At 41.9% G+C, this 27279-nt stretch overlaps 1 protein-coding gene across 1 annotated transcript in view; it reads right to left on the bottom strand.

Annotated features, from left to right (window-relative positions):
* Positions 1–3392: 3392 nt before the first annotated feature.
* The window catches only part of TMEM178B (transmembrane protein 178B), a 479244-nt gene continuing 455357 nt past the window's right edge, over positions 3393–27279 (bottom strand). The window contains exons 4-5 of the mRNA XM_082254639.1: positions 15333–15470; positions 3393–5306 (exon numbers count right to left, since the gene is read on the bottom strand). Of these exons, the coding sequence (XP_082110765.1) occupies positions 5056–5306; positions 15333–15470 (389 nt within the window). The 3' untranslated portion in view covers positions 3393–5055. The remainder of the gene's footprint in view (positions 5307–15332; positions 15471–27279) is intronic.

Raw genomic sequence — 27279 nt, 5'->3', positions numbered from 1 at the left:
ACTCTGCTATCCATGCATTTCCATGCAGAACAAAAATGCACTGGACTGCATGTGGTGTGAACTGGCCCTGTATATGTATGATTGCCAACCAAGACACTTTTTAAACTTTTTTTTTGTTGGATAGAGCAGGGAAGGGTAACGGCCCTATCAGGTTTTATTGTGGTCTGTTTCCCTTCTAGAGTGATTTCCCCTCACTTCCTGTCTTGAAATGTGAAATCTCTTCAATTAGAAGACAGACAAATACGAAAACACACTTTTTAGTAGAGCGAGGAAGGTCTAGAACTTATGACAACGTTTTATTCCGTTCTGTTCCAGGAAACTCTCACCTTTGTAAGGAAGTCACAAGTGACAGGAAAGAGAAAATCTCCCCAGTGAGGTCACAGACAAGAATAGATGACTTTCAGAAATTGTAACTACTGCCAAGGCTATGCAAAACGTACAACAATATATTTTGCTATTAGGCTTTTAATGTATTACAATTATTAATTTTGCTTTTAATCTGTAGTGGACCTCCTGGTTGTAGGTCAAGCATGATTCTCATTGGTCAAAATTCACCTATTTACCACTAAAGGAAAAGAACAGGCAGCAATAATTTGTCCCTTAATCCATATGTATACATAAGGAAACAATGCAGATACACAGGGCAGGAACACGGGTCTTTAATCAGTAGCTACCTTACATTTTCTGCAACTGCCAAATTCACATTTAAATGTCTCCTTATTGGGCCTTGACAGCAGAGCACACGTTATAGTGAGTATTTTCCAGGATCATTATCCCCCTGCTCTCACAGCACTAGCTGAAAAGCCTGAGATTCAATTCTATTTAATTATGGCTTCCCTGTCCCTTTTCTACAGAACCTGTTATGGTTGAAATATAGGAGCTCCCACAGTTTTTTATTTACCAGTGCAGTGTCTTGGGCTGTCATAGCAATCCAAGCTTCACTACCTAACTAGGTAGGGCCCAGAAATATGTAAGAAGAATAGTGGATCAGACTACTTAAAGTGTTATTAAACCCAGGACCCTGCATTCACTATATCTGGCTTCCCACGGTAAACAGAACATGGAAATGCAATTGTTTTAGTAAATATAAACTAAATTCCTTTTCTTATCAGCAGTTAGAGCAGGCTTGTGACGTCTATCAGTATGACAACAAATGAAAGGGAAGATTAGTGCTCCCCAAACAAGGACAACTGAGCAGAGAAATTAAAGATAAAATATCTCAGTTTATGGAAAAGTTTTGGCAGAAAACTCCGGTCATTAGTTGGCAAGGTAACTCACACAGATGGATAAGATGTGTTGCAGTACCTGAGGTGGGAGCCAAAGCTGCGGGGAGAAGATGTCCCCTTGGTCTCAGATGGTGAGAAGGGCTGGGTGGGATGAAGATCACCCAAGGGAAGTCCTCACAAGGTGGGAGGGGAAGAGAGTATCCGCAGCTTGGGAGGTGTGGGGAGGTGGAATAACCGCTGTTCGGGTGGCTGCAGTGTCTCAGCACACCGGCGTCTCCTCCACTCGTCGGTCTCGCTCCGCGCCGAAGGATGACGTCACAGGAAGTCAGCAGCAAGCCCAGAGAGAGCCACGCCAAATGGCCGGACAAAATGAGAAGCAACACCACTCACACACAGGGATCCTAGAGTGTTGAGCCAAGTGGGGGAAGAAGCTAAACGCCAGGATAAGATGTGAGATTGTGACGTCTATCAGTGCCTGGTTAAAGCTTATAGGAGGGGTTTTCATCCTCCTCTCACTGTCCTTTGAGGCTGCAGGATCCTTGACCCTCTGTCTGGACAGTGTTGATTGGCCCTGTGCTGATCACATGCACTCTCCAAGAAAAAAAAAAAACTCTCTAGCAATAAACACCACACTGAGCATGTGCAGCTTACCCTCAAGGCTTTGTTCTATCAGGAGATGGATTGGGGACAGTGGAACAAGGGGAGGATCAGGGGAGGATCAGGGGAGGATCAGAGAAGACAGGATCAAACACAATTTTTACACAATGCTGAGGATACTCACCGTTATACACAGTGAGTATAACAAGCATGCTTTACTGCATATACAGACTGATTTTACTGTTGTGGGTTTAGTAACACTTCAGATATAGGTGCCTGCCTATTTTTTCAGGTGATTGACTTAGACAGGGTTTGTTCTGTAGAATCTGCACACAAAAAGGCAAATGGACAGCAAAGTACTAGTCACCAGTTTTGCGCCTGCAGCAAATCTTTTGCCCATTAATGATTTATGCCTTGTTTTTCATTGTGTCTCTGTCCATCCTGATAGAGACACAGGGATTTGCTTTTCAAGTCATAGTTACTCCTCTGATGGATGGTGATTTGATAACTAGTGGGCAATATTCAAGTAGCAGCAGTAGAGGGGGATGAAGTAGGGAGATTCTTGCACTGCGAGTTCTCAGCAACAGCTTCCTCTGCAGTATGGAAAACAGTGAGCAGCACAGTAGTGACATCACCAAATTTCCAGGTGAACAAGAACCGAGCTGGCAATTAAGGCAGGGAGATCTTGTTGGAATAGCTAAACCATTTAAGAAGCCAGATCAGCTCAAAATGCTCTACCTATAACTAAAATTAAATTTTTGCTTGGATAAACCCTTTAACCACTTTACGAAGGCTGAGTTCACTAGAAAGGCTGGTTGCTTCGGGAATTTTATGTTTAAACTGTAAAGAGACACTTGTACGGAACTAAGACTTAAAACTCGCAGCCAACGTTCACTGACCCACTGTATACTACAGATTTGTGAACTTCTAAGATCCTGCTCCTCTCCTGGTTCACAGCATACAAATTGGAATGACCCACATTGAACCATGGCTTGCAAATTGCTTCCAATTATACCATATAGGTTTGGACAAGTGAGCATACAAATTTAGCTGCAACTTCAAGCGGGAGGGATCCGTTTCAAGGTGCTCTGAGCTGAATTTTGGTCTCTAAAAAATCAGCTAGAGTAGGTCTGGTTTAGGAAAAAGTGATAAACCCGAAGCTGAAAATCTTGCGTGGCGTACGGCTAGTTAAAGAATAACTCCAGTAAAATTTTCAGTGAACTACCATGTGGGAAATCCAACAACTGAGAAGTCAGAAAGTCTGCCTTAAAGGTTTTTCAAACATGTTTTCTTTCTGATGTAGCCAGGGACAGCAAGCCAACCTCTGTTTCTTTTTCTGTGCTTTCTTTCACCAGAGCCCCAGGCCAGTACAAACATTACTTTGTTTGTATTTAGCCAGTCTGCACTCTACAGTGTAGATAGCAGGACATTTCAGACCAGGACTGGAAACAAGAATTGGTTTCCATAATTGGTTCACTAGAACCATATGGTTTTAGGCAATGTAGGCAAGACTTAGCTAGACTTGTGCAAGCCTCTATTTTTGAAGTTTTTTATTTATTCTTCAATGCAGTTCCGCCATGTAAATTATTGTTCCCTTGATGCTGCAAGACTCATGCCGCTGGGTAATTTCACCTTCTCATCACATCTGCAATATCCTTTCTCTCTCTCTTTCTATCTATGAGATAAATCAAGTCGTGTGCAGTGGGTGGTAAGAACACCTAGCCTACGTATTATAGCTGAGCAGCTGTCGTTTCCAGAACATATTACTGGAAAGCAATTTCAAGTATTGGGGCAGCTTTGCATGCCTTTGGAGCATATAATTAAATGAAATAACGTGAGAATCCACATTTTTATTTAAGCACCTTCTTTTTAAAGCATGATTATGAGTACAGTGACATCTACATATTTGATGTAAACAACTATGCTCCACCCCGCAATATATTTTTAGGTTTAGTGGATTTATTTTTGATGAAAAATGTTTTCATTTTGCCTTTGGAATTTTAACCTGCCCTGCTTCTAGACTGTTTTTCTATAGAAATACTGTAAATTTGCATCAGAGTAAACATTTTATGAGTGAATTATTTCAAGTAGCGAATTCTAAACAGGAAAAGTTTGGGACAAACAACTTAGTTTTGTGATCCCCATAAGAAGCCGTTAACATTATGATACTACATAAATCATCAAAGTCAGCTTTCCGTTAGATGAATTTTACATACAGATCATTAATTTAATGTTGATATTTTGACAAATTTGGGTACCATTTGACACTATCAGACATATTAATACAACCCTCCCTTGACATCCACCATTGTTAAATCCCATGAATGTAACCTTGTATTTCATTTATAAAAATCTATCACCTTTCCAGTGAGTCCAAGTAGCTTGTACATTTCGTGTATTAACAAACCAACATTATGAAGAAGCTGGAGGTTTTTTTTTTTTTTTTTGCAATTCCTAAAAACCAGAGTTCCAGTAATGTGAACAGAACTGGCACACACACAGACAGCAGTCAATTTTGTTAGGCCTTGTGCTTTTGCCATTGGTTTTTTGTCCGGCCTAGACACTAAGCAGCAGCTAAGGCAGCTGAGGTTCGAGTGAAAATTGGCTTCTGGTTTCTCACCTTGTTCACAGACGTCTCTGTCAGCTTTAATGGAGCACACAAAATTTTAATGTCGTTTGTCAATTTTACTTGTTGACAATATTTGGGATAAAACAGTGGGGCAAAATTTGGGTTTGTCAAATTCAAAAATATATGAAATATATATCCTTCCTTTTCCTTCTCAAATCTCTTCCACCAAGTGACTAAGGTAACTTCTTTTGAAATTATTTCCACGTTAGATCTCCAAAGTGGTGTACATGTTAGGTCTTCCGCTTCTAGGTAAGGTTGGTTAGAACATAGAGGTTTAAAATTAACAATTGTGACAGATGGGAATGTAATGATAGAGGTTCATGGTCAAAGGACACCGGCGCAGGAACCATCTGGCATCCTGATCAAGAAAAAAAAAAGCAATTAATTAATGATGGATTATTTACACAGTCCATGATGTGGTCTTTGATCTACCATCACTATGAGTTGAAGTCATTGACTCTCCTATGCCGACATCACTCCTTCTGTGGCCTCCAAACAAGGCATGAACAGGAATGGTGACAAGGAAATATCTGTAGTCCACACGTGAGTTTAAAGGTTAGAGTGGCCTGCCTTTCTCTTTTTGTGCTCTAGAGAGATATGTTTTTAGCACACTGTTCCATTCTCAGGGCGGGATTTAGGGCAGTTGGTCCTCAGGACAGGCTGTACTGAGGGCGCTAAGGTGCAGAAGAAACCCGAGATTAAAGTTAGGCCCAAGCCCCCCCAGGCACAGAACATGGACCATCCATAGCCATGGCTGATGTCATCAGGTAGACCATACAGGAACCGAGGGTAGCGGGACAGCTCAAAGTTGATACCTGCTACGCAGGTGCACAGTGAAATGATACAGAAGGTGCCTGTGGGTGGAGAGAGCAAAGTATTAGGAGGTCAGTGTTAGTATTTACTTTTAAAACTCACACGCTATAGGACAAATAGAGAACACATATTAGTCATTGAACGATCAGGCCAACAAAACAGAGTATTATGAGGAATCTCTCAAGAATTCCAGTGGTGAGATCTTAACCATTACACAGGATGCAGCAATAAAATTATATTTTGACTGTGACCGGTAAAGTAAGATTCCACAGTGGAGATGACTTATTCAGGAATCCTGGCTAAGTCACCTTCAAGAGATTTAAAAATTAGCTGAACAATTAAATACATATGCATGCTTATTAGGGCCAGTTTTAGGAGGAAGCCAAATAATATACCAGTAAGTTTTTAAAATATGTGAGTAAACTCATACAATCAGAAAATTTACAAATTCAGTGCAGATAATGTCCTTAGTATGAACCCAGTGTTCTGTGGTAAGTTGTGGAAATGACAATACATATTACAATCTGACTGTAAAATCTCCTTTACAATCTCATTTAGCTTTACCAACAGCTATAAAATGTGATGACCTGCCTAGACAATCCATTCGATTTTTATCTGGTTGAACTTGCCCTCTCCGTGGAAATGTTGGTCTAAAGATCTTAAGCAGTGGTCTACAAACTGTAGCCAGTGGGCCAAATCCAGTTTGTAGCAAGATTTTACATGGCTCTCTAAAGTAATAGGGGGGCTCTGATGCGCACATTGATGTAAGAAGGTGCTAATTTATTTGCTTTGTTTTACTGACATTTTTTTTCTGTTGTTCTAAATAATATGCTGATTACAGAAAAAAGGGAATTTATTCATTTAAAGCTGAACTCCAGGCAGAAACATAGTTGAAAGGTGATTCCTTACCTTTAAACATTTTTTATGCCTTCTAATGAAGACTTCCACTAACTGAGTAATCACATTTTTACTCCTGCATAGTAAATGGTCATTCCCCTTTACTTCTTATTTTTTATAAGACGGGTGGCGGCTACCCCCATTTGTCCCCTGGCCACCGCTCTTTATAACAACCCTGTGTAGCTCATTTGTGGTTCAGTTGGAGGACCAGGGTCCAGTCTTACCTGCTAACTTTCCAGTTAATTTATAGTGTAGTAGGTGGAACCCATGTCCCTGTCTGACCCACCCACTGTGGAGTTTATGCAATGTAGTGAGAGCACCAAGGTGTTAGGCGCCTAACTGTTCCCTCTTCCCAACATCTATGCAGAGCGTCAGGACTAGAAGAGACCACGACATCATCCATTTAAAACTAACACTGATTTCTCAGAATGGAAGTAAGTAGCAGAGAAACAATCTGCTTTTTTTTTACTTTGCATAAGGAAGGGAAGCTCGGGAGAAAAAAATGAGTGCATCAGGGAAAAAATGAGAAGATATAAATTTGATTAGTTAATTTATAAAAACTAATTTTTTTCAGCTCGCAAATATTTGTAAAACATACAATGTTTGGAATATTACATACAAATTTGGAGACCCCTGATGTAAAGGACTTAATAGAACTGGATTTTAATATGTATGGCTGTATGTAGTCCTGTTCCATGCCCTGCCACTGTTTCACAATTAGTGTCTGCTTGACAGCCTGCCATGTGTGCTCCTTCTATTAGATCAGTGGACTCCAAATTTTTCAAACAAAGGGCCAGTTTACTGTCCTTCAGAGCTTAGGGGGGCTGGACTGTGGGTATTGGGAGTAGATCCCAACATCCATGAGAAAAAATATTGCCCCATCGTTTGTTTCAGTGGGAATAATTGTGCCCCATCATTGGTGTAATTGGGATAAAATGTGCCCCATCGTTGGTGTCATTTGGAGGATTTGTGCCTCATCATTGGTGTTTTTGGGAAGAATTGTGCCCCATCGTTGGTGTCCTTTAGAGGAATTGTCCTAACATCTGTGGGAAAAAGTAATGCCCCATCGTTTGTTTTAGTGGAAGTAATTGTGCCCTATCATTGGTGTAATTGGCATAAAATGTGCCCCATCGTTGGTGTCATTTGGAGGAATTGTGCCCCATCGTTGGTGTCATTTGGAGGAATTGTGCCCCATCGTTGGTGTCATTTGGAGGAATTGTGCCCCATTGTTGGTGACATTGGGATGAAATTGTGCCCCATTGTTGGTATCAGTGGATGTGTCGGGCCTGTTGGGGGTTATTAAAATAATAATAGGTAAAAAGAAAAATGATTTTAAAAGCCATGTATATTTCGTATTATGCATAAGAGATTCTGAACAGGCTGGCGTCCATCTTGTTTTCAGGGTGAAACAAAGTTCATATATACTTGTTAAACAAAATGTCTCTCACAGGCTTACAAAGGGTCTATGGTTTCAAAAGAGATCTTTGTATTTCTATGTAATCGTAAATAAGATTTCTTTTGACATCTCGATCAGATAAAACTTAGTCAGTCTGACGCTATGTTAAGGGGGGATATCTCAGTCTGTCTATAAGTATATAACAATAGACAATGGCTCAGTGTTTTTCAGCATACATTTAAAGATGAACCATATAAGTTTTTATAGATACATTATCATATGTGAGAAGATATTAGCCATAATTATGTCATTATATTATGTAAGGCATATACATATATATTTAGGAATGTTATATCACATTTTGGGTTTATATTCTCAGTAATAATCTTACTTAGAATTCTTTTTCTAATAAGTGTAAGGACATATGTATCTCGTCACTAGTTACCTCATTTCAGAGAAGTTTCTGTGTAGGTCTGGTGTAAGTTTTTATGACACTATAGATCTTCCTATCCTAGTCTGGATGTCTGACAGTTGTGTCACAAGTCAAATAAGTAATTGCTTTTCACTAGCCGACAGGTCAATAGGTCATCAGATAACAAATTGTTTTAATTATATTAAATACAAAATCTAATGAACGGTACAATACTGCCCTCTGGAGACGAAATACCAGGTGCAGTCTTGAGATAATTTGAGATATTCCAATATAAAAATATTATATTGTGTTAAATAATATAATTATTGAAATGGCATTACTTGCCAAGATGAATAATGGAAATACAGGTGGACATTTATGTATGTACTGGGAGTCTGGAGAAAGTTTTATGTTGTGTTATATGATTAATCTCACATATAGAGAAATCATCCTTAATTTTATTAGACCAAATATGGGGTTAATTATAAAAAGGGGTGTGTCTCTGACCTCATCAGTTTAGGTATAGAATATCCCGACCAATAGGGATAATGTTTCATCCCTCTGGGTTTTACTTATGGTAATTTTTATAGCTCTTTGTTCTTACCATATAAAAGACCAACCCAGATATGAGATAGGGAGACATTACACTACTGACAACACACCTCACACTTACACCACACACGCTATTACATTTTTCGAAAGACTCATCCAGACATACTCCCTGGTCCAATCATTCATCTGAAACTTGAAGGGAAGCCACCATCTTAAGAAAGGCATCCATCTTAGGACTCTGGTAACGATTTGAAGCTAGCAGCCATAAGTGTGGTAAATATGCCTTGCTATGTTATTTGATTTTATTCAACAATTGTTTATTCCTTCCTTATATGTTTTATATTGCATATTTAAGGGTAATGAGATTACAATCCCAGCCGTATAAGCCATGGTATATTTTTCTCTAAAAAGCTGATTTTTGTTTTTATACATTTTTATTAATATCAGATTAAGTGCATTATTTGCAATTTTAAGTCTTCCGTTTTGCATGGCTTATTCTCATTCCTTCTGCAGTGGAATGACTTTGGGCCCTGTGATTCGCAGACCATTGTAGTCTGTTTATATAGAACATTAATTTATGGCTTATACTATACCTGGGAAGAAATGGTAATCTTGCTTTTACTTTGGTTTCACTTTCACTTTGTTTTAGTTTCACTTTGTTTTACTTTCACTTTCATTATTGAGCTAAACATCACATTGCATTGATTGTTTGAAGTTAGTATTTTTTCTGTAGAGTTATCTTTTTGTGTCACTTCCTGTTTGATCATATATTGTGTTTACATGTCTGGCGAATAAATATTTTTATATATATTCCACACTGTAGACTGTACTCACTAAGATTGGTATATGCTTTTAAAAAGAAATTAATCAATTAAAAAGAATTCTCGACATTGATTTATGGCAATAGGTGAAGACTCTCCTTTTTCATAGATCTTTGCTTATTAACCATAAATACACTGCTATATTCAGAGCAGTATAAATATTCTGACATAAGTACGAGCGCAAGATATTTATTATTAAATATTCTTACATATAATGGAGGCCCCAGCGAGATAATTATTGATTTCTTACATATGCCAATCATAAATATTGATCAGGTGACATAATCAATAACTTAAAAAAAAAAAAAAAATTTTTTGGAAATTTTTTTTTTATTAATTGTGAATGTTGATAGAAATGCCTTAAAAATGTCTACAGCAGGTAATGTTCATGCTGCCAACTCTGGCAAGGTGTGAATCCCTAGTGGTAATGCCACAACTCCAGTAGATTTGGCACAGATCATAAATGTGTGGAAACACCTCTCTGAGTCTGAAATGGTGGAATATGTAAATGCTGGTTAGAGTCATATATCAAAATCCTCAGACGTCAGGCCAATAAAGGGCATCTGACATGGGTAGAGGACAACCTGTATGTATGAACTCACCAATAAGCTTATCTAACACCAAAAGACATCGGGAAGTGTGATCACATACTTTTTGGTCATGGCCAATCTTACTGTATCTTTATGAGGAACTGCACCAGAAGGCTCAGCAAAAAGGAGTTTAGTAAAGTTTCAATCTCAACTCCAAATAAATGAGAGAATGAGATTAGGAACCTCCTTGAGCAGGTGAAAGTAACCTCTATTGGGACACATAAGTTAAGAGAATGTAGCGTGAAACTGCAAAATAAAGTAGAATTGTGGCAAAAGTCTTATCAAGTAACTGTAATGAAAGTAATCATGTGAAAGTGAAATGTAAATGATTAATGCAATAATTAGGAAGTTTTGAGCAAGGAAAAATGTTTTTCTAGCAAAAAGTTGCCAAGTAACCAGCAGTGGAAAAGTTTGAAAAAAAAAAATAATAATAAAAATGTAACTGTTCAAGTCATGACAGGAACTCATCAGTAAATACATAGGAGAGTTCCAAAGGTCGTGGTGTCCATGTAAAAGGGTAAATGCTTAATTAGTCTTGCATTATAAAAATATGAAATAATTATTCATAGACCCAGATATGATTCCCAGTCTGTTGGTTAAGACCCAGACAAGGGGGGGGACCAGGCAAAGAGTCCCTGTCCCACCCCAGCCATATTCCTAAAATAGGAGGGCAGAAATTGGGCAGCCATGCATAAATAGGTATGAGTCGTATCAGGTCATTGCAAAAAGACTAGCACCCCTAAAAAGACACCATGCACCTCCAGTTTTTTTTTTAACAAAGTTTTAAAAAGAGTACTGTCCTGATTTTGTTATGAAAGTGGTCCTTAAACATTATTGATCATCTTGAGGCCTATGAAAACAACTGTCTGTGTTGTGCCTGCAGGATGTCAATTAAAATGCAGCCCACATAAAAACCTTACTACTGCTAGAGCTGTTATCTACAATTTAAAATGTACACAGCACCAAGGCCCCACTGAATTCATTTTTTTTTTTTTTTGCTGTACTCAAAAGTGCTTAACACCCTTCAATGAAGGAGCTGAGTACAACCATCAGGAATTTAAATCCCTGTGCTTTGAGGCATTGCCCATGTACATAAAAGTAATAAGTTTGGCAAAGGAGCAAGATATGCCACCTAGGCCCCAAGGGGACACCGGATACCTTAAGGAGGACACCGGACATCCCATTAACAGGGGGGGGGGGGCACCCACAAATAAATAGGGATTTGCCCCATCCTAGGGCTCCCCAAAATCCTCGGGAAGATCGAGTGACATTAAGGCCCAGACCTCACGCCAGAACTGAGTAAATGGTTCTGATGGGGATCTGTCCCCTCTGTCTGAACCCGAGAGATATAGGCACCGCAGGAGGCGGAGCCAATCATTTAACTCTGTAGAAGTTTTCAGCTGAGTAGATGCCAAATTGATCAGCTGATCACTTGGTTCATTCTGGGCACTGCCGCCCAGAACTAAAACAAGCCCTCTTTAGGAACAAATCCTGTGGCCAGCCAAAGGCCACAAAATCCTTAAATGCCCAAGTGGTAAGGAATCAGAAGGGATACACTGAATAGAGGTATAGGATGCAGAGGTTCTAACACCCTTTTATCCCAGGTCACAGCATTGAGGATCCTGAAATCCCTGTCAGGGGGGGATCTTGGTTGTGAGATACTAACTACCCTCCTATTTTTCAGTGGTCACTTCATCCCTCTGACTCAAACAGGTCGCTCAAAGCGGGCACATTTTGAAAAATCGCCAATGACGGTGATACCAAGGAGGATCAAACCCTAATGACATAATGAAGTCAAGAGGTTAAAGGTTGTATACGGTAACCAAGAAGGAATCCTCAATGCAAGGTAGTTTGTTGCCTACAATAAATTGCATTGATGCCCCATAGGGGGAGATATATATATATTTTTTTTTTCCTAAGTAGTAGGTAAATTTTAACAAAATATTGTATCAATGTACAATTGTCCAATGTGTAGTATCCATGGCGATGAATACATCACCAGGTTAATAAGCCCCAGAAGTCAGTCGCCCTAGGAAAGGTCGCATATATAGTCTCACCTTCCCTGGTGGTCATATAAAGACTGATCACACGGTGGTCTAAAGGAGAACTCTGAGTAAGCTTAGGGTACCAACATCGCATTGAAATATCAATTGAGGGGAATATATATATTCATACTGTATGTTTCATTCAATAGGAAGAGATTAACCTTCCATGCCAGGTCGTTGATTGGTACAGACGATGATGTTTGCCAAAGACACAGCGATCGGATGGGTCATCTCTCCCTAGAGCACAGCTCAGGACGGAACCCCTCATTGAATCGGATCCCTCTTCAGGAATCAAGCTGCGAGACGCCCCGGATTCTTGTTGACGGAGAGGAAGATTTGTTTCGACAGATCTTTGTGCATTTGATCCGAGGAAATCCATTGAGAGGAATCGCACTACCTCCTGTTTTCAATTGAAGGAGATGTGAGAATGGTGCATTGCACATATGAGCAAACCTCAGTCTGGGTGTATGACACTCTAGACCATGCTGAAACCATTCATTATCCAACCAACATCCAAGGTTGAATGTCCAAACAGATTTCTCGGATTCCTGATTGCCAACATTGTTTTACTGCGCTTTGAATGGTAGTTGCCAATGCCATTGCAGCAGTTAATTTCTGTCTCCATTAACACTTTGCAAGCTGGAGATGCAGATTTCAAGGAACATTTGAGTTTCTTTACTAGGAGATCAGAATTTAAAGAGACTAACAAGGAACAGTTTGTGACATAGCTAACACCAGCAAAGTCGCTACGAACTGACATTTTGAACTGATTTTTTTTTTTTCTCAATTTCATTTTTACCGCTTTACTTAAAAGTTATGAACAATTCCCAATATGAACTATTCTCTTACAAAAAGAGAACAAGACATTTTTTTTTCCACTACTCCTTAAAAAGCTTTCTTTCCAGATAGGCCTAAGTTGCTCACTTGTCTACTGGGAAGAAAGGGGGGGGATATGTCGGGCCTGTTGGGGGTTATTAAAATAATAATAGGTAAAAAGAAAAATGATTTTAAAAGCCATGTATATTTCGTATTATGCATAAGAGATTCTGAACAGGCTGGCGTCCATCTTGTTTTCAGGGTGAAACAAAGTTCATATATACTTGTTAAACAAAATGTCTCTCACAGGCTTACAAAGGGTCTATGGTTTCAAAAGAGATCTTTGTATTTCTATGTAATCGTAAATAAGATTTCTTTTGACATCTCGATCAGATAAAACTTAGTCAGTCTGACGCTATGTTAAGGGGGGATATCTCAGTCTGTCTATAAGTATATAACAATAGACAATGGCTCAGTGTTTTTCAGCATACATTTAAAGATGAACCATATAAGTTTTTATAGATACATTATCATATGTGAGAAGATATTAGCCATAATTATGTCATTATATTATGTAAGGCATATACATATATATTTAGGAATGTTATATCACATTTTGGGTTTATATTCTCAGTAATAATCTTACTTAGAATTCTTTTTCTAATAAGTGTAAGGACATATGTATCTCGTCACTAGTTACCTCATTTCAGAGAAGTTTCTGTGTAGGTCTGGTGTAAGTTTTTATGACACTATAGATCTTCCTATCCTAGTCTGGATGTCTGACAGTTGTGTCACAAGTCAAATAAGTAATTGCTTTTCACTAGCCGACAGGTCAATAGGTCATCAGATAACAAATTGTTTTAATTATATTAAATACAAAATCTAATGAACGGTACAATACTGCCCTCTGGAGACGAAATACCAGGTGCAGTCTTGAGATAATTTGAGATATTCCAATATAAAAATATTATATTGTGTTAAATAATATAATTATTGAAATGGCATTACTTGCCAAGATGAATAATGGAAATACAGGTGGACATTTATGTATGTACTGGGAGTCTGGAGAAAGTTTTATGTTGTGTTATATGATTAATCTCACATATAGAGAAATCATCCTTAATTTTATTAGACCAAATATGGGGTTAATTATAAAAAGGGGTGTGTCTCTGACCTCATCAGTTTAGGTATAGAATATCCCGACCAATAGGGATAATGTTTCATCCCTCTGGGTTTTACTTATGGTAATTTTTATAGCTCTTTGTTCTTACCATATAAAAGACCAACCCAGATATGAGATAGGGAGACATTACACTACTGACAACACACCTCACACTTACACCACACACGCTATTACATTTTTCGAAAGACTCATCCAGACATACTCCCTGGTCCAATCATTCATCTGAAACTTGAAGGGAAGCCACCATCTTAAGAAAGGCATCCATCTTAGGACTCTGGTAACGATTTGAAGCTAGCAGCCATAAGTGTGGTAAATATGCCTTGCTATGTTATTTGATTTTATTCAACAATTGTTTATTCCTTCCTTATATGTTTTATATTGCATATTTAAGGGTAATGAGATTACAATCCCAGCCGTAAAAGCCATGGTATATTTTTCTCTAAAAAGCTGATTTTTGTTTTTATACATTTTTATTAATATCAGATTAAGTGCATTATTTGCAATTTTAAGTCTTCCGTTTTGCATGGCTTATTCTCATTCCTTCTGCAGTGGAATGACTTTGGGCCCTGTGATTCGCAGACCATTGTAGTCTGTTTATATAGAACATTAATTTATGGCTTATACTATACCTGGGAAGAAATGGTAATCTTGCTTTTACTTTGGTTTCACTTTCACTTTGTTTTAGTTTCACTTTGTTTTACTTTCACTTTCATTATTGAGCTAAACATCACATTGCATTGATTGTTTGAAGTTAGTATTTTTTCTGTAGAGTTATCTTTTTGTGTCACTTCCTGTTTGATCATATATTGTGTTTACATGTCTGGCGAATAAATATTTTTATATATATTCCACACTGTAGACTGTACTCACTAAGATTGGTATATGCTTTTAAAAAGAAATTAATCAATTAAAAAGAATTCTCGACATTGATTTATGGCAATAGGTGAAGACTCTCCTTTTTCATAGATCTTTGCTTATTAACCATAAATACACTGCTATATTCAGAGCAGTATAAATATTCTGACATAAGTACGAGCGCAAGATATTTATTATTAAATATTCTTACAGATGAAATAGTGCCCCAAGGCCTGGATAAAAGCAAGCAAAAGGCAGCATCTGACCCCTCCCCCCCATCGCAGTTTGGACCACAGGAAATGCTGTTACTGGCAGGATCCCCAGGTAAGAAATGAAACAGATTCACTAAAAAGTATTTGATTAAGAAAACTGTACACAGTAAGACATGTTTCTAAACATAATTTAAAAATTAATTCTGGATCTACATAAACTTCAAGAGCTCTTTTAAATTATGCGTACAGTGCAGTTTTTTGTCTTGGATAAAAGCCATTGTGTCTTACCTCCCATGAGGAAGAGTAGACCTGCAACATACTGCATGAGCCCTCTGTCCCAGCAGCACCCCAGCACGCCAATGATCCATCCAAACAGGATGATGGCTACCGCCATGCCCATAAAGCCAGCTGTCATTCTGCGTAAATCTGTGGAAACAATAATGAGAACATTTAAAATGTGTAGCTCAATCTTTTTGGCAAAAAAACATACTTAGAATCAACTGACTCGCAAACACCCATCACATGTATTTATTTATCCTTTGTGAAGTGCTTTTGTGCTTCTCTATGTCAACCTGTGGCTGAATAGCAGCGGTAAAAAGCAAAATGCATTGGGAAGTGTTTGCTATAACAACTCCTGGAAATTCATTAAAGACTTTGCTTCTCCCAACCCATGCTAAAATGGCTGTCAGCTTGGCAACCTGTATTCTCTCTAATCTTTAGCTTATGTCTTTTTCTCTGTAGTATACCTATATAACCACACAAGCCCTTGAAACCTGTTGGCTATATCTTCAGGCCCGTTGTCAAGATAAGTAAACTTTTGCTGGACCTGATACAAACCTGCGGTGCTCTCATACTTTCATATACTCTTCTGACCTTTTCTGTTTTAGACTGATGAGGTGTAGGTGTAGTTTGATACATTAATTGACAAATTCTTCATGGCCTCTTTGACCTTCTTTTTAAAAATATCTTAAAGCTCATAGAAAATCAAAGTTTACATTATGTAGTAAAGCTACAAAGCTGGTATTTTACTTCCACAGCAATTAGATATTAAATTGTCCCTAGCATCATATATATTTTTTTCATAGTAAGTGCATTGGGGCTAACTAATTTGAAACGCTGCTCCACTATGCTTTAGCTAATGCAACATTTTTTGTGCGGGTTAGCTGCGCTTTCCCATAGATTTCAATTATGTCCCGGGTTTTGGTACGCTTTCTGAAAGTGCACCAAAACCGCAGGACATAATGGAATTCTATGGGAAAGTGCAGCTAACATGGCCAAAAACCGGGGGCATAACAGTGGGGCAGTGTGAAGCTGCCCTAAATGTAACGCTCTCAAATATTTACAGTAATCCCTTGTAAGAGATCACATTCCACCACCCCTGACAATTTCCTAATTTGCTTTTCTTTTCAGAAGGGTAAAGCCATCTTTTATGTTCAGGCATCATCCAGGGACACTATCTACTTTCTGCATTAAGATTCTGATCACTGGGGAAGAGAAGACTGGGGAAATGCTTCCTCCTGCCTGCAGCAGACTAAAGACATCATCTCATCCAAAGCAGTGGAAGAAGTACTTTTCAAATAAAAAAGGTAAAGCCTTATGGAAATGTAGACACCTCAACACCATGGCTACCACAATACCAAATTCAAGGCAGGTAATGTCTGTGTATGTGCACCATTTCCCAGTAAATGTAGCCGTGGGAAGGACCTTTCCATGTTCTTAAAATAAAACCTATGCTTTGTCTGTGTAATGCAGGTAAACAGGTTCTCCTCAAGTAGAGCTATGGGTAAAACTTTTTTTTTTTCATTTTGGATAGAGTAAGGGAGGGTTATAACCCCTGTCAGATTTCGTTTTTCACCGTCTGTGTCCCATTGCAGTGATTTTCATCCACTTCCTGCCCCATAGCCAAACAGGAAATGAGAGGAAATCCCTGCAAATTAAGGGAATTTCTTGGGGACCCCCAGGTCACCAGAACTAGTGTCCCCATTAAAAGAGTTCCCTTCTATTACTTTTCTGGGGACAACCCAACATTTGGGATTTTCTTTTACTTTGACTTTCAATGATAATAGTAAACAGAACAAATAGAGAAGGTAAATCTCCTTAACGGGGGTACAGACAGCAATAAAAACTGACAGGGGTTCCTGTCCATCTCTTCTCCACTCTATCCAAAACCGAACAATATTTTTGCCTTTAGTTATACTTTAATTGTTTCCATTTCATCCAAACTCAGGCATCCAATTCTGCATTGTGCTAGGAAATGGAGAGAGTCACAGGCTCCCCTTACCCGCATTTACTGAGTGAATGGAGTAAATGTGTGTAAGCAGGCAGGGTTAAGGTGACCGGGTAGACAACCCTGTTGGAGGGCAAAGCATAAATTTAGTTGAAAGTGGTCCTCTCCTTTATCCATGCAGGGGTCACTTAGCTCCCTTCATTCCCAGCAGCAAATGCTTACCTGTTCTTACTCATGCACCTGTAGCATCTTCTAACATTGCTAAAGTGCTAGTATAGGTAAATTGTCAGGCTCGGCTGGCAGCCAGGCCTGTGTGTTTTTCTGGGTAAGGGTGTGAGTGACTCAGGTAGGCTGGATGACTCAGCAGAAGCTTCTCTGGTGACTCCCCCTGCTAGCTAGAAACTTGGAGAAGATTCCAGAAGCAGTCTGGGAGGGGACTAGGAGGAGCTAGCTGGAGTGTCTTGAGGGCCCTGACCAATCCCCAACAGATGGGTTGGCAGGGGGCTGGCCTCCTCAAATATTAAGGGTCAGCCCAGCTGGGGCAGTGTGAGTTTGGGTGGAAGATGGAGATGGAGTGTTAGGCTGTTGGAGGCCTTTCAGGGTAGTCCCCTAGTCTGGGAAGTGGGGTGACTCAGGCATAGGCTCGGGTGTGGAAGGGATCCCTTTTTATGACACACAGAGGGATCCTGATCAGGAGACACAGGAGGAAGGAGAGGACAGCAGGAGAAAACTGCTGGGCAAATCTTCAGCCAGGAGGGCTGGTGAGTGTTGCAGTCAGAGGACTGAGAGGCATGCCTGAAGGGACTGGCTGCAAGCAGTCTGGGATGGATGCAGAGTCAGTCTGGGAGGACTGTGAAGAATTAGCCAGGAGGGCTAGTGAAATCGGCAGCTGCAGCCAGGTAGGCTGGTAGTGCCTGAAGAGGTGGTACTGGGGGCAGTAGCCACAGGAAAGGACAGCTAGCATCAAAGACTTCTATTTTTGCTGCACCACTAAAGGGACCTGTGGTCCTTGCCTGCAAAGGGCATTCACCTGGATCTAACCAGAGAGTGTGTTGGGTCAAACAGCCAGTGCTAGTTGGTCCTGGGAGTTGTAGTTCTACAAGCAAGTCTGTGCTGGAGGTAGAAGAGGAGAAGTGTGTAAATACCAGATGCATATAGTTTGTATTCCTGAAGAGTTTCTTACTGATCGAGTGGGCATCCCATAAGAACCCCTACCCCATCCAAGTTTAATCTCCTAAATAAAAACAAAAGACAAAACAAAGCTGCCTCACTGTTTGTCTACAGAGTGAATGGAAAATTCATGTTCCTGGCTGTGCCAAGTGGGAGATACCCATATTCACCAGCAGTTTCTACGGGGGTTAGCGCTACACACTATTAGGCTGCTGTGACCCAGGTAAGAAAACCCTGTATAAGCTCCAAACCGACTTGTCAGAGCTTACACAGAGACATCAACTCCTCCTCTTGTCCCATATGACAGTTGTGGACCAGTCATAAGGCACCTAAGCTTTGTGACATGGAAATAGGTGAGTGTGTCACATGCTTACAGGTAATCAAAAGTATTTTACTTTGCTTCCAAACATAGTGGCGTGTGAGTGAGGAAAAGATAAGTACATGTTGCAGGGGAGGGGAGGAGGTAAATACCCCATTTTCCTTTGCCCATGAGGGTCACTTTATACCAGAAATCTCAGTCATTTTGGTGGTATTGTCTTTTCATAAGCATCAATTTTTTATTTTTTATCCTCTTTTTTTTTTTGAAAATTCTGTTTATTGAAGTTTTATAAACAACATACAAAACAGAGCCATGTGGGCATACCCAGGCTCAACAACAGAGAACCACAGACAACAACCAAAAAGGACAAAAAGAAAAATAAAACAAACCCCACTAACCCCCGAAACGGTGGCTGCAGCTCAAAGGTGGCCAAGAACATCACAGGTCACATTACCGAAACATCTAGTCACTGACATTCCAGGGACCTCGGTCCGGTGCGGTTAGTAGGACAGAAAAATAACACACCATCAGACATAAACAGGAGCAACCTACGAAGCATGCAAAGACCCATCAACGGCCGGAGCCGAAGGATCGTCCGCAGTATCCGTAGCTTCCAACCACAGGTCCCAGACCTTGTGGAATTTGTTGGGGCACCCCTGTACGTGTACACTGCTTTATATAAAGGTATCATGGAATTCACCAGAGTCTTCCATTGTGATAACGTCGGAGCCCCGGGATCCCTCCAGCGCATCACCACCAGCTTCCTGGCATAAAAGAGCAAAAGCCCCAAAAGGGTACGGGTAGCAACAGTATGGGCCAACGCATTCACAAGCCCCAGGATACAGGTCTCAATCCCAGCCGGGACAGTAATGGTAGTTAAGCTAGCAATGAAGCCCAAGACCCCAGACCAAAAGCTTTGCAAGGACGGACAGTGCCAGATCATATGAGCATAGGACGGGGCGCCAGAGCCACAGCGCCCGCAGGCATCCGGGATGTCAGAAGACACCCTGTGCAATCTGGAGGGCGTAAGGTGGAACTTGTGAATGATCTTGAATTGGACTAACCGGTCCCTCGAGGAGACCAAATACTTGAACGGATAGTCCCAGACATCCTCCCAGTCCTCCGAGTCCAGCTCCCACACCTCCGCCTTTTTTATCCTCTTTAAATCCATTTTGTACAATACCTGCCACTTGTCTCTTGCTCATTATGCTATATTGCAATACAATCAATTAACATTCAGCTGTCTATACCATTCCTCCGGAAGACTGTAAAAAAAAAGCAGCAAACAGATGTGCCCTGAGCGCTGCAGGAATTGGGGGGTGGAATTTTGTGTTTAGAAAAACTCAGCAGAATCTCCGGCATTTTTCCGAGTGTGCACCTGACCTGATCAACCACCTCTTCAAATTAAAAACAGCGGGGAGCTGACGTTTCCTGACACACATCTGCATATTTCAGAGGGAAGAAGCGGGGAGGGGTCAAGTGTGTACGTAGAGCGCAGCACGACAAGGCAGATCAGCAATTGCAGACAGGAAGGTGCTCTCCCCTGGTGCCGTTCATGAAGGCCTGACAGCAAATGGGCCATCCTCATCCCATGGCACATAGACTATTTATAGACTTTTTGCATTAACCAGAGTAAAGGACAATGAGAATGTGTGAATCAACTCAAAGCAGCCAATCAAAATTCATTTAACTTGAGTCACTCTAATTCAAGGGGAGCTATAGCTTCTTTTGATGATTTTTTGTTTTATATGAAAAAAAGATCATCTTTTAGGCTCGATTCACACTGGGGCGACCTGTCAGGTGACTTAGTCCCCTGACAAGTCACGCCCCAATTAGTGCAATGTAAACCGTTCTAATCTGAGCGACTCAAATCGCTCCAACTTAGTAAAAGGGTTTTGCACTACCTGGGAGCAAATTCAGAGCGACTTGCATTGACTTCTGTTAAAGAAGTAATTTGAAAGTCACAATGAAGTTGCGCTGTGCGGCGCAGCGTCAAAGTACGGCGACTAGTGTGAACCAGAGACTAGGGCTGGCCATACATGTTTTCTATTACAATTTTCTGTTAGATTTACCACAAACCACATAATATGAGGTCAAAGCTAATCAACACTTTCACAGGTAGGCCTTTGTACTACATAGTTGAAGGTAAATTTCAAGAAAATTGTACAGAAAATTGTAAGACAATTGTATAATGTATGGCTAGCCTTAGAGACCCTGTAGCCAGACCATTATTGTCAACAAAAATCTTACAAAAGCATTTATGTGCATTTAATGTATTTTATGTACAATATTTACCTATAAAAGCCTCCCTTATGTACAGTAGATACCCAAAAGCCTTGAGACTGCTGCTGGGCTCCACCATCTTGGATGTGATGTCAGCAGATCCAGCAGACTCAGAACCGTCACTCAAATGACACTTTATAGTTTCTACATCATATTACTTTAATCCTTTCCTCGCAGCTACATAAAATATTATGTAAGGGCAGGAGCAGAGGAGGAGGACCAGGAAAGACAGTAATTAGAGACTCCCAGAAGAGGAGAGGGCAAGGTGGGACGGGGCTGGGTTAGTGATTTGACTCCCCTGGATTAGCCAAATTTTCTAACATGCCAAGTTAAAAGGTACATTGTAAGTTAAAGAAATAATTGTATTTGTAATTGTTTATAGTTGGTGACAGGGTAACTTTAATGCCCAATTAAACTTTCCGTTTAAATAAGCTGCACACAAAAGGGTGTACAATGTCTTACACTTCATTGCCTTTAAAAAGCAGCCACAGCCCTAGTTGAAATGTCTCCAAACTTTCTAAACAAGGGGCCAGTTTACTGCGTTTCAGGCATTAGGGGGCCAGGCTGTGGCCAGTAGGAGTAGAAAATGTTCTGGTGTCAGAGGGAGTAGACAATGCCCCATCATTGGTGGGAGGAATTGTGGCTCATTGTTGGTATGAGTGGGAGGAATAATGCCCCTTTAATGGTGTCAGTAGGAGGAATAGTGCCCCATCATTGGTGTCAGGTGGAGGAAAAGTGTCCCAAGGGCCAAATAAAGGCAAGTAAAGGGCTGCATCTGGCCCCCAGGCCAGAGTTTGAAGACCAGTGGTCTATACCCTGCTGGCATGCTTCAAAGAAGGACAGTTGTTCTTTTTTTGTAGAAGCAGTGGTCTCTCTGCAGAGGTTCAACATGTTCCCTGATTCAGAGCTAGAGCAGAAGCTTTACTGATTGCGATGCTATAGGTCTGACTCGATGGGACGTGCCTTCAGGCTGATCACATGAAGCACAGGATACTCCTCCTCTTCACCTATTCTTTTAAGCTCTAAATGATGCAGACAGCAGTTCTTACCCGATGATATCAGCACCGTGTGGTAATGCCTCTACAGGTCCATGAAGCCTTGGAATCACATGATTTCCCATGTTTTCTGAGTTGAATGACACTGGGTACCTAGAGTATATCTAGGTGTGGAAAGGAATTACTGTGGGGGACGACACTAGAAAAGAGGGGAATATTGAAGCCAGAATTGTTGTTTTTTTTTTTTGGTTTGTTTTTTAGAGCCCTATTATTTATTTATTTATTTAAGATTTTAAAGTAAATGCATCATAAAATGATATAGAGCCTGCCATTGCTGACCTCCTTCTGAAAATGCAGTTACAGTATGGTGACCCTGTTTAATACTTTTTGAGTCATTAACCTAGAACAAGCATGAACATTAGTAGTCCTATTCTGCATACTTATTATGTGTTTATGTTGCACAGTAAGAGGGTCAACCTAATAGCCAGGCACATAGCATTTGCAGAATGAGAATCCACCAGGGACAAACTCCATGTTCTTTTTTTTTTATCAAAGGTTTCCTTTAAAATATAGCTGGCAATGAACCAGATTTGGAGACCGAAAAATCCATCAAACATTTTGTTCTAATTAAACAAAGCAAACTGATGTTCTCTAATTCTTTATGTTATCACGTACTTTGGTGCTTTCCACACTTACAGTAGCTGCCAGGCCTTCAATAAATCAATGTTCACATGCATAATATCACAGAGATGAACTGATGTTCAAGTGAGCTGCTGGCTGACTTTGGCTGTCTTTTCCTGTACGCGTGAAACTCCCTCTCGGGCTCGGTGTCGCAGCTAATTATGCTCCCTGCGCATCACCTGACCACACAGGACTTCCCGCTGCTTCTGTGCCTGGCACTGCTCGGCTTCTCACAGGTAGAGAACAGAAGTTTGCAGACCCCCCACTGCAGACAGACAGACGCGCAAGGTCATGACACGCCATCGGGCTCTCAATGGACAGATGGATGTTTCCTGCTCAATGCACAAGGAAGGCCAAAGCACGAACAGAACGTAGGGTTAAACTTTGTATTAGAGAGTAATATGCACATTTGGCATTAGATTTTACCCTCATACCTCCCAACTTTCCGAGATGGAAAGCTGACACCTTCTAGCACCAATTTTTTTGTTAAGCAAAGGACATCTTTCACCAGTCAAACTTCCAGTATTTCGTGTAGGAAAATTCCAGAAAGATTTTTATCTGCAAAAGCCATGCTTCATGCATATCCAGCAATTCCCAGAGTGTGGCCCAACCTTTCAGTAAGCCAAAGGGGTCTGCCAGCTGGTGAGTAAGGAAATACCTCATAGCTAGCAGCAGGTAGCATTGGCCAGTATAGGTTTTAGCCGATCCTGCCAGGAGACATGCTGTTATATGGCATTGTATAATATGGTATATAGGGCGCATACCAAGTAATACAATAATACCCAGCTAATCAGCATCTACTGAATTAAAATCGAATATCTTAACAAAAAGTGGACCTCTACCAAAGTGCAAACAAAGTTCATACAAAAATAGTTCTTTTATTCAAACTTCTGGAAGAACCGTCTTAAAAAAACAGCAGTGATCCAAAAAATTGCAATATTTTGAGCAAAACACTGGTAGGCAGGTACAGTCTACTTTCTCCACTGCAGATGGCGCTCAACCCTAGGGGCAATGCAGGGGGAGAGGAAGTCAAGAACATGGTTCTTCTGTGGTTTCTGGCGTCGTTGGGGAAGCTATCTGGTTGAATGCTGCTGCCCCATGTGACTCTGGAGTAGAGATCGACCGATTATCGGCAAAGCCGATATATCGAGGGCCGATATGGACTTTCCCCGATATATCTTAATCAGATTATTTTTTACCGATCTTGCCGATATTTTCGTGACGTCATTCCATATGTTGCGCACATATGTTCTGCCTTCTAACACCGCCTCCCACGCCTGCGCGGCCCATACGTGACGCCATTTCACCGGGCGCACTGCACTTTAGACCGTCTCCCACAGCCTCGTGTTACAGCCAGCTGCAGTCTGGTCCGGTCATGCTGCCAGCCATCCATCCACCCACAGGCCCTGGCCTCAGCCACCCACCACATCAGGATGCCAGCCCAGCGAGCACGCAACAAGCCACCCAGATGACACCAAGCCAGCCACCCGCAGCCACCCGCCACCGTGACCAGTGTTCCAGCAAGCCAGCAGCAGCTACCCGCCACAACAGGCCAGGGGGTGAGTGAGTGAGTAAGTGAGTGAGTGAGTGACACCAAGCCAGCCACCCACACAACAACAGGGTTACCCCAAGCCAGCCCACCAGCACAGTGTTCCTGAAAGCCAGCCACCCACCCACCACAGTGTTCCTGCAAGCCAGCCACCCACCACAGTGTTCCTGCAAGCCAGCCGCCCACCCACCCACCCACCACAGTGTTCCTGCAAGCCAGCCACCACAGTGTTCATGCAAGCCAGCCACCCATAACAGGCTGACACCAAGCAAGCCAGCCACCACATTGTTCCTGCAAGCCACCCACCCATAACAGGCTGACACCAAGCAAGCCAGCCAGGCACCACAGAGACTGTTATCGCAAGCCAGCCACCCACCACAGTGTTCCTGCAAGCCAGCCACCCATAAGAGGGTGACACCAATCCAGCCAGCCACCACAGTGTTCCTGCAAGCCAGCCACCCATAACAGGCTGACATCAATCCAGCCAGCCACCACAGTGTTCCTGCAAGCCAGCCACCCATAACAGGCTGACACCAAGCAAGCCACCCATAAGAGGGTGACACCAATCCAGCCAGCCACCACAGTGTTCCTGCAAGCCAGCCACCCATAAGAGGGTGACATCAATCCAGCCAGCCACCCATATCAGGCTGACACCAATCCAGTCAGCCACCACAGTGTTCCTGCAAGCCAGCCACCAAAAACAGGCTGACACCAAGCAAGCCAACCAGGCAAAGGCACCACAGAGACTGTTCCTGCAAGCCAGGCAGCCACCCATAACAGGCTGACACCAGGCAAGCCAACCAGGCACCACAGAGACTGTTCCTGCAAGCCAGCCAGCCACCACAGTGTTCCTGCAAGCCAGCCACCCATAACAGGCTGACACCAAGCAAGCCACCCATAAGAGGGTGACACCAATCCAGCCAGCCACCACAGTGTTCCTGCAAGCCATCCACCCATAAGAGGGTGACACCAATCCAGCCAGCCACCACAGTGTTCCTGCAAGCCAGCCACCCATAACAGGCTGACACCAATCCAGTCAGCCTCCACAGTGTTCCTGCAAGCCGGCCACCCATAACAGGCTGACACCAAGCAAGCCAACCAGGCACAGGCACCACAGAGACTTTTCCTGCAAGCCAGGCAGCCACCCATAACAGGCTGGCACCAAGCAAGCCAACCAGGCACCACAGAGACTGTTCCTGCAAGCCAGCCAGCCACCACAGTGTTCCTGCAAGCCAGCCACCCATAACAGGCTGACACCAAGCAAGCCACCCATAAGAGGGTGACACCAATCCAGCCAGCCACCACAGTGTTCCTGCAAGCCAGCCACCCATAAGAGGGTGACACCAATCCAGCCAGCCACCACAGTGTTCCAGCAAGCCAGCCACCCATAACAGGCTGACACCAATCCAGTCAGCCACCACAGTGTTCCTGCAAGCCAGCCACCAAAAACAGGCTGACACCAAGCAAGCCAACCAGGCACCACAGAGACTGTTCCTGCAAGCCAGGCAGCCACCCATAACAGGCTGACACCAAGCAAGCCAACCAGGCACCACAGAGACTGTTCCTGCAAGCCAGCCAGCCACCACAGTGTTCCTGCAAGCCAGCCACCCATAACAGGCTGACACCAAGCAAGCCATCCATAAGAGGGTGACACCAATCCAGCCAGCCACCACAGAACGGTAAAGCTGGGTCCATGGATGGATCAACATTTTGCTGGTTTACCTTGCTTCTGGTGCTACCCCCCACAGAAACTCTGCTCACTGCTGGCCCACTTATAGGCTGAATGATTGTTATTCAACCCACCTCATGTGTGCCCAACCGAGCTTCATAGACACACCTCGCAAGGGTGCCGTGCCACATCAGCCCAGGCTGACAGAAAAATATTGCACAGAGGGGCTCTGAAGTCATAACATCAGCCCTTCTCTGACCGCAAAACCAGAAGAGGAGGGTGTGATATGTGGGAGATGACATGGGTTATTTTTAATTTATTATTTGATTAAGTAATTCTGTGTGTGTGTTTTTTTTTATAGTTTTTTTGTATTATGTAAGCTTAATAGTTTAAAAAAATGATTAGATGGGCACCTTGAAGACCACAACCTAAGGGGGTATACAATGTACGGTTAACAGCAAACACACACACACATCAGAGGTTGAACTGGATGGACTGATGTCTTTTTTCAACCTCACGAACTATGTAATCAGGCCTGAAATCAGCGCACACTAAGCTCAAATAATCATGACTCAAAATAAGGAGTCAGGACACACCAACAGCAGCTACTGTAGACCAGTAATGCCAATTGGTTTACTATAAAGCCCCGTACACACGTGCCGATGGTCGGCTTACAAATGTTCCTCTTTTCTCCCCGGGATGTCGGTGTCTGCTGAAAAGTGCAAAGATAGCACAAGGACAGCACAAGAATTTTGTCCGCCGACTGCAGAAGTGATGTCATGTAATGGTTAACTTTCCCTGTGTTTTCTATTTTCTGAGCATGCCCAGTCTTGCAAATCTGCGGTCTGTCGGCCGAATTGTGTACTGACAGGCGAACAATCGTCCGTTCTGGTGTCGGCATACAAATATTTTCATGTTTGCACGAAAGACTTTTGTCCGCGGATTGTGCGCAGACATCTGTCGGAGGCACCATACTAACACGCGTACAATCGGCAGATCCTTCGTCCACCGACGTTTGTATGCCGACGATCGGTACGTGTGTACGGGCCTTAAGTAGAGATGTTTAAATGTCATAGTTGATATTGGTGGCTACATGTTAATAAACATCAGCACAGACTGAGAACTTCTTTATTCCCACGGGTTCAGATAAAGTTTACTTTTTGATCTAGGAATGCATATCAAGTAAAATTACAAATATGACTTTTATTTTCTGTCTCCTGCTGAGCTGCAACTTCAGCCAGTTCAAATTCCCCGTCTGATATCTTCAAAGAGACCTACAGAGATGTTCAAACACAGGAAGAGCTATATCAAAGAACACATCCCCAGCATCCCATGTATGTTT

The sequence above is a fragment of the Pelophylax lessonae genome, assembly GCF_965119305.1.
Source record: "Pelophylax lessonae genome assembly, chromosome: 4".
Taxonomy (NCBI): domain Eukaryota; kingdom Metazoa; phylum Chordata; class Amphibia; order Anura; family Ranidae; genus Pelophylax; species Pelophylax lessonae.
The sequence above is the reverse complement of the archived record's forward strand: the minus strand, read 5'-3'. Positions and strand labels throughout refer to the sequence as shown.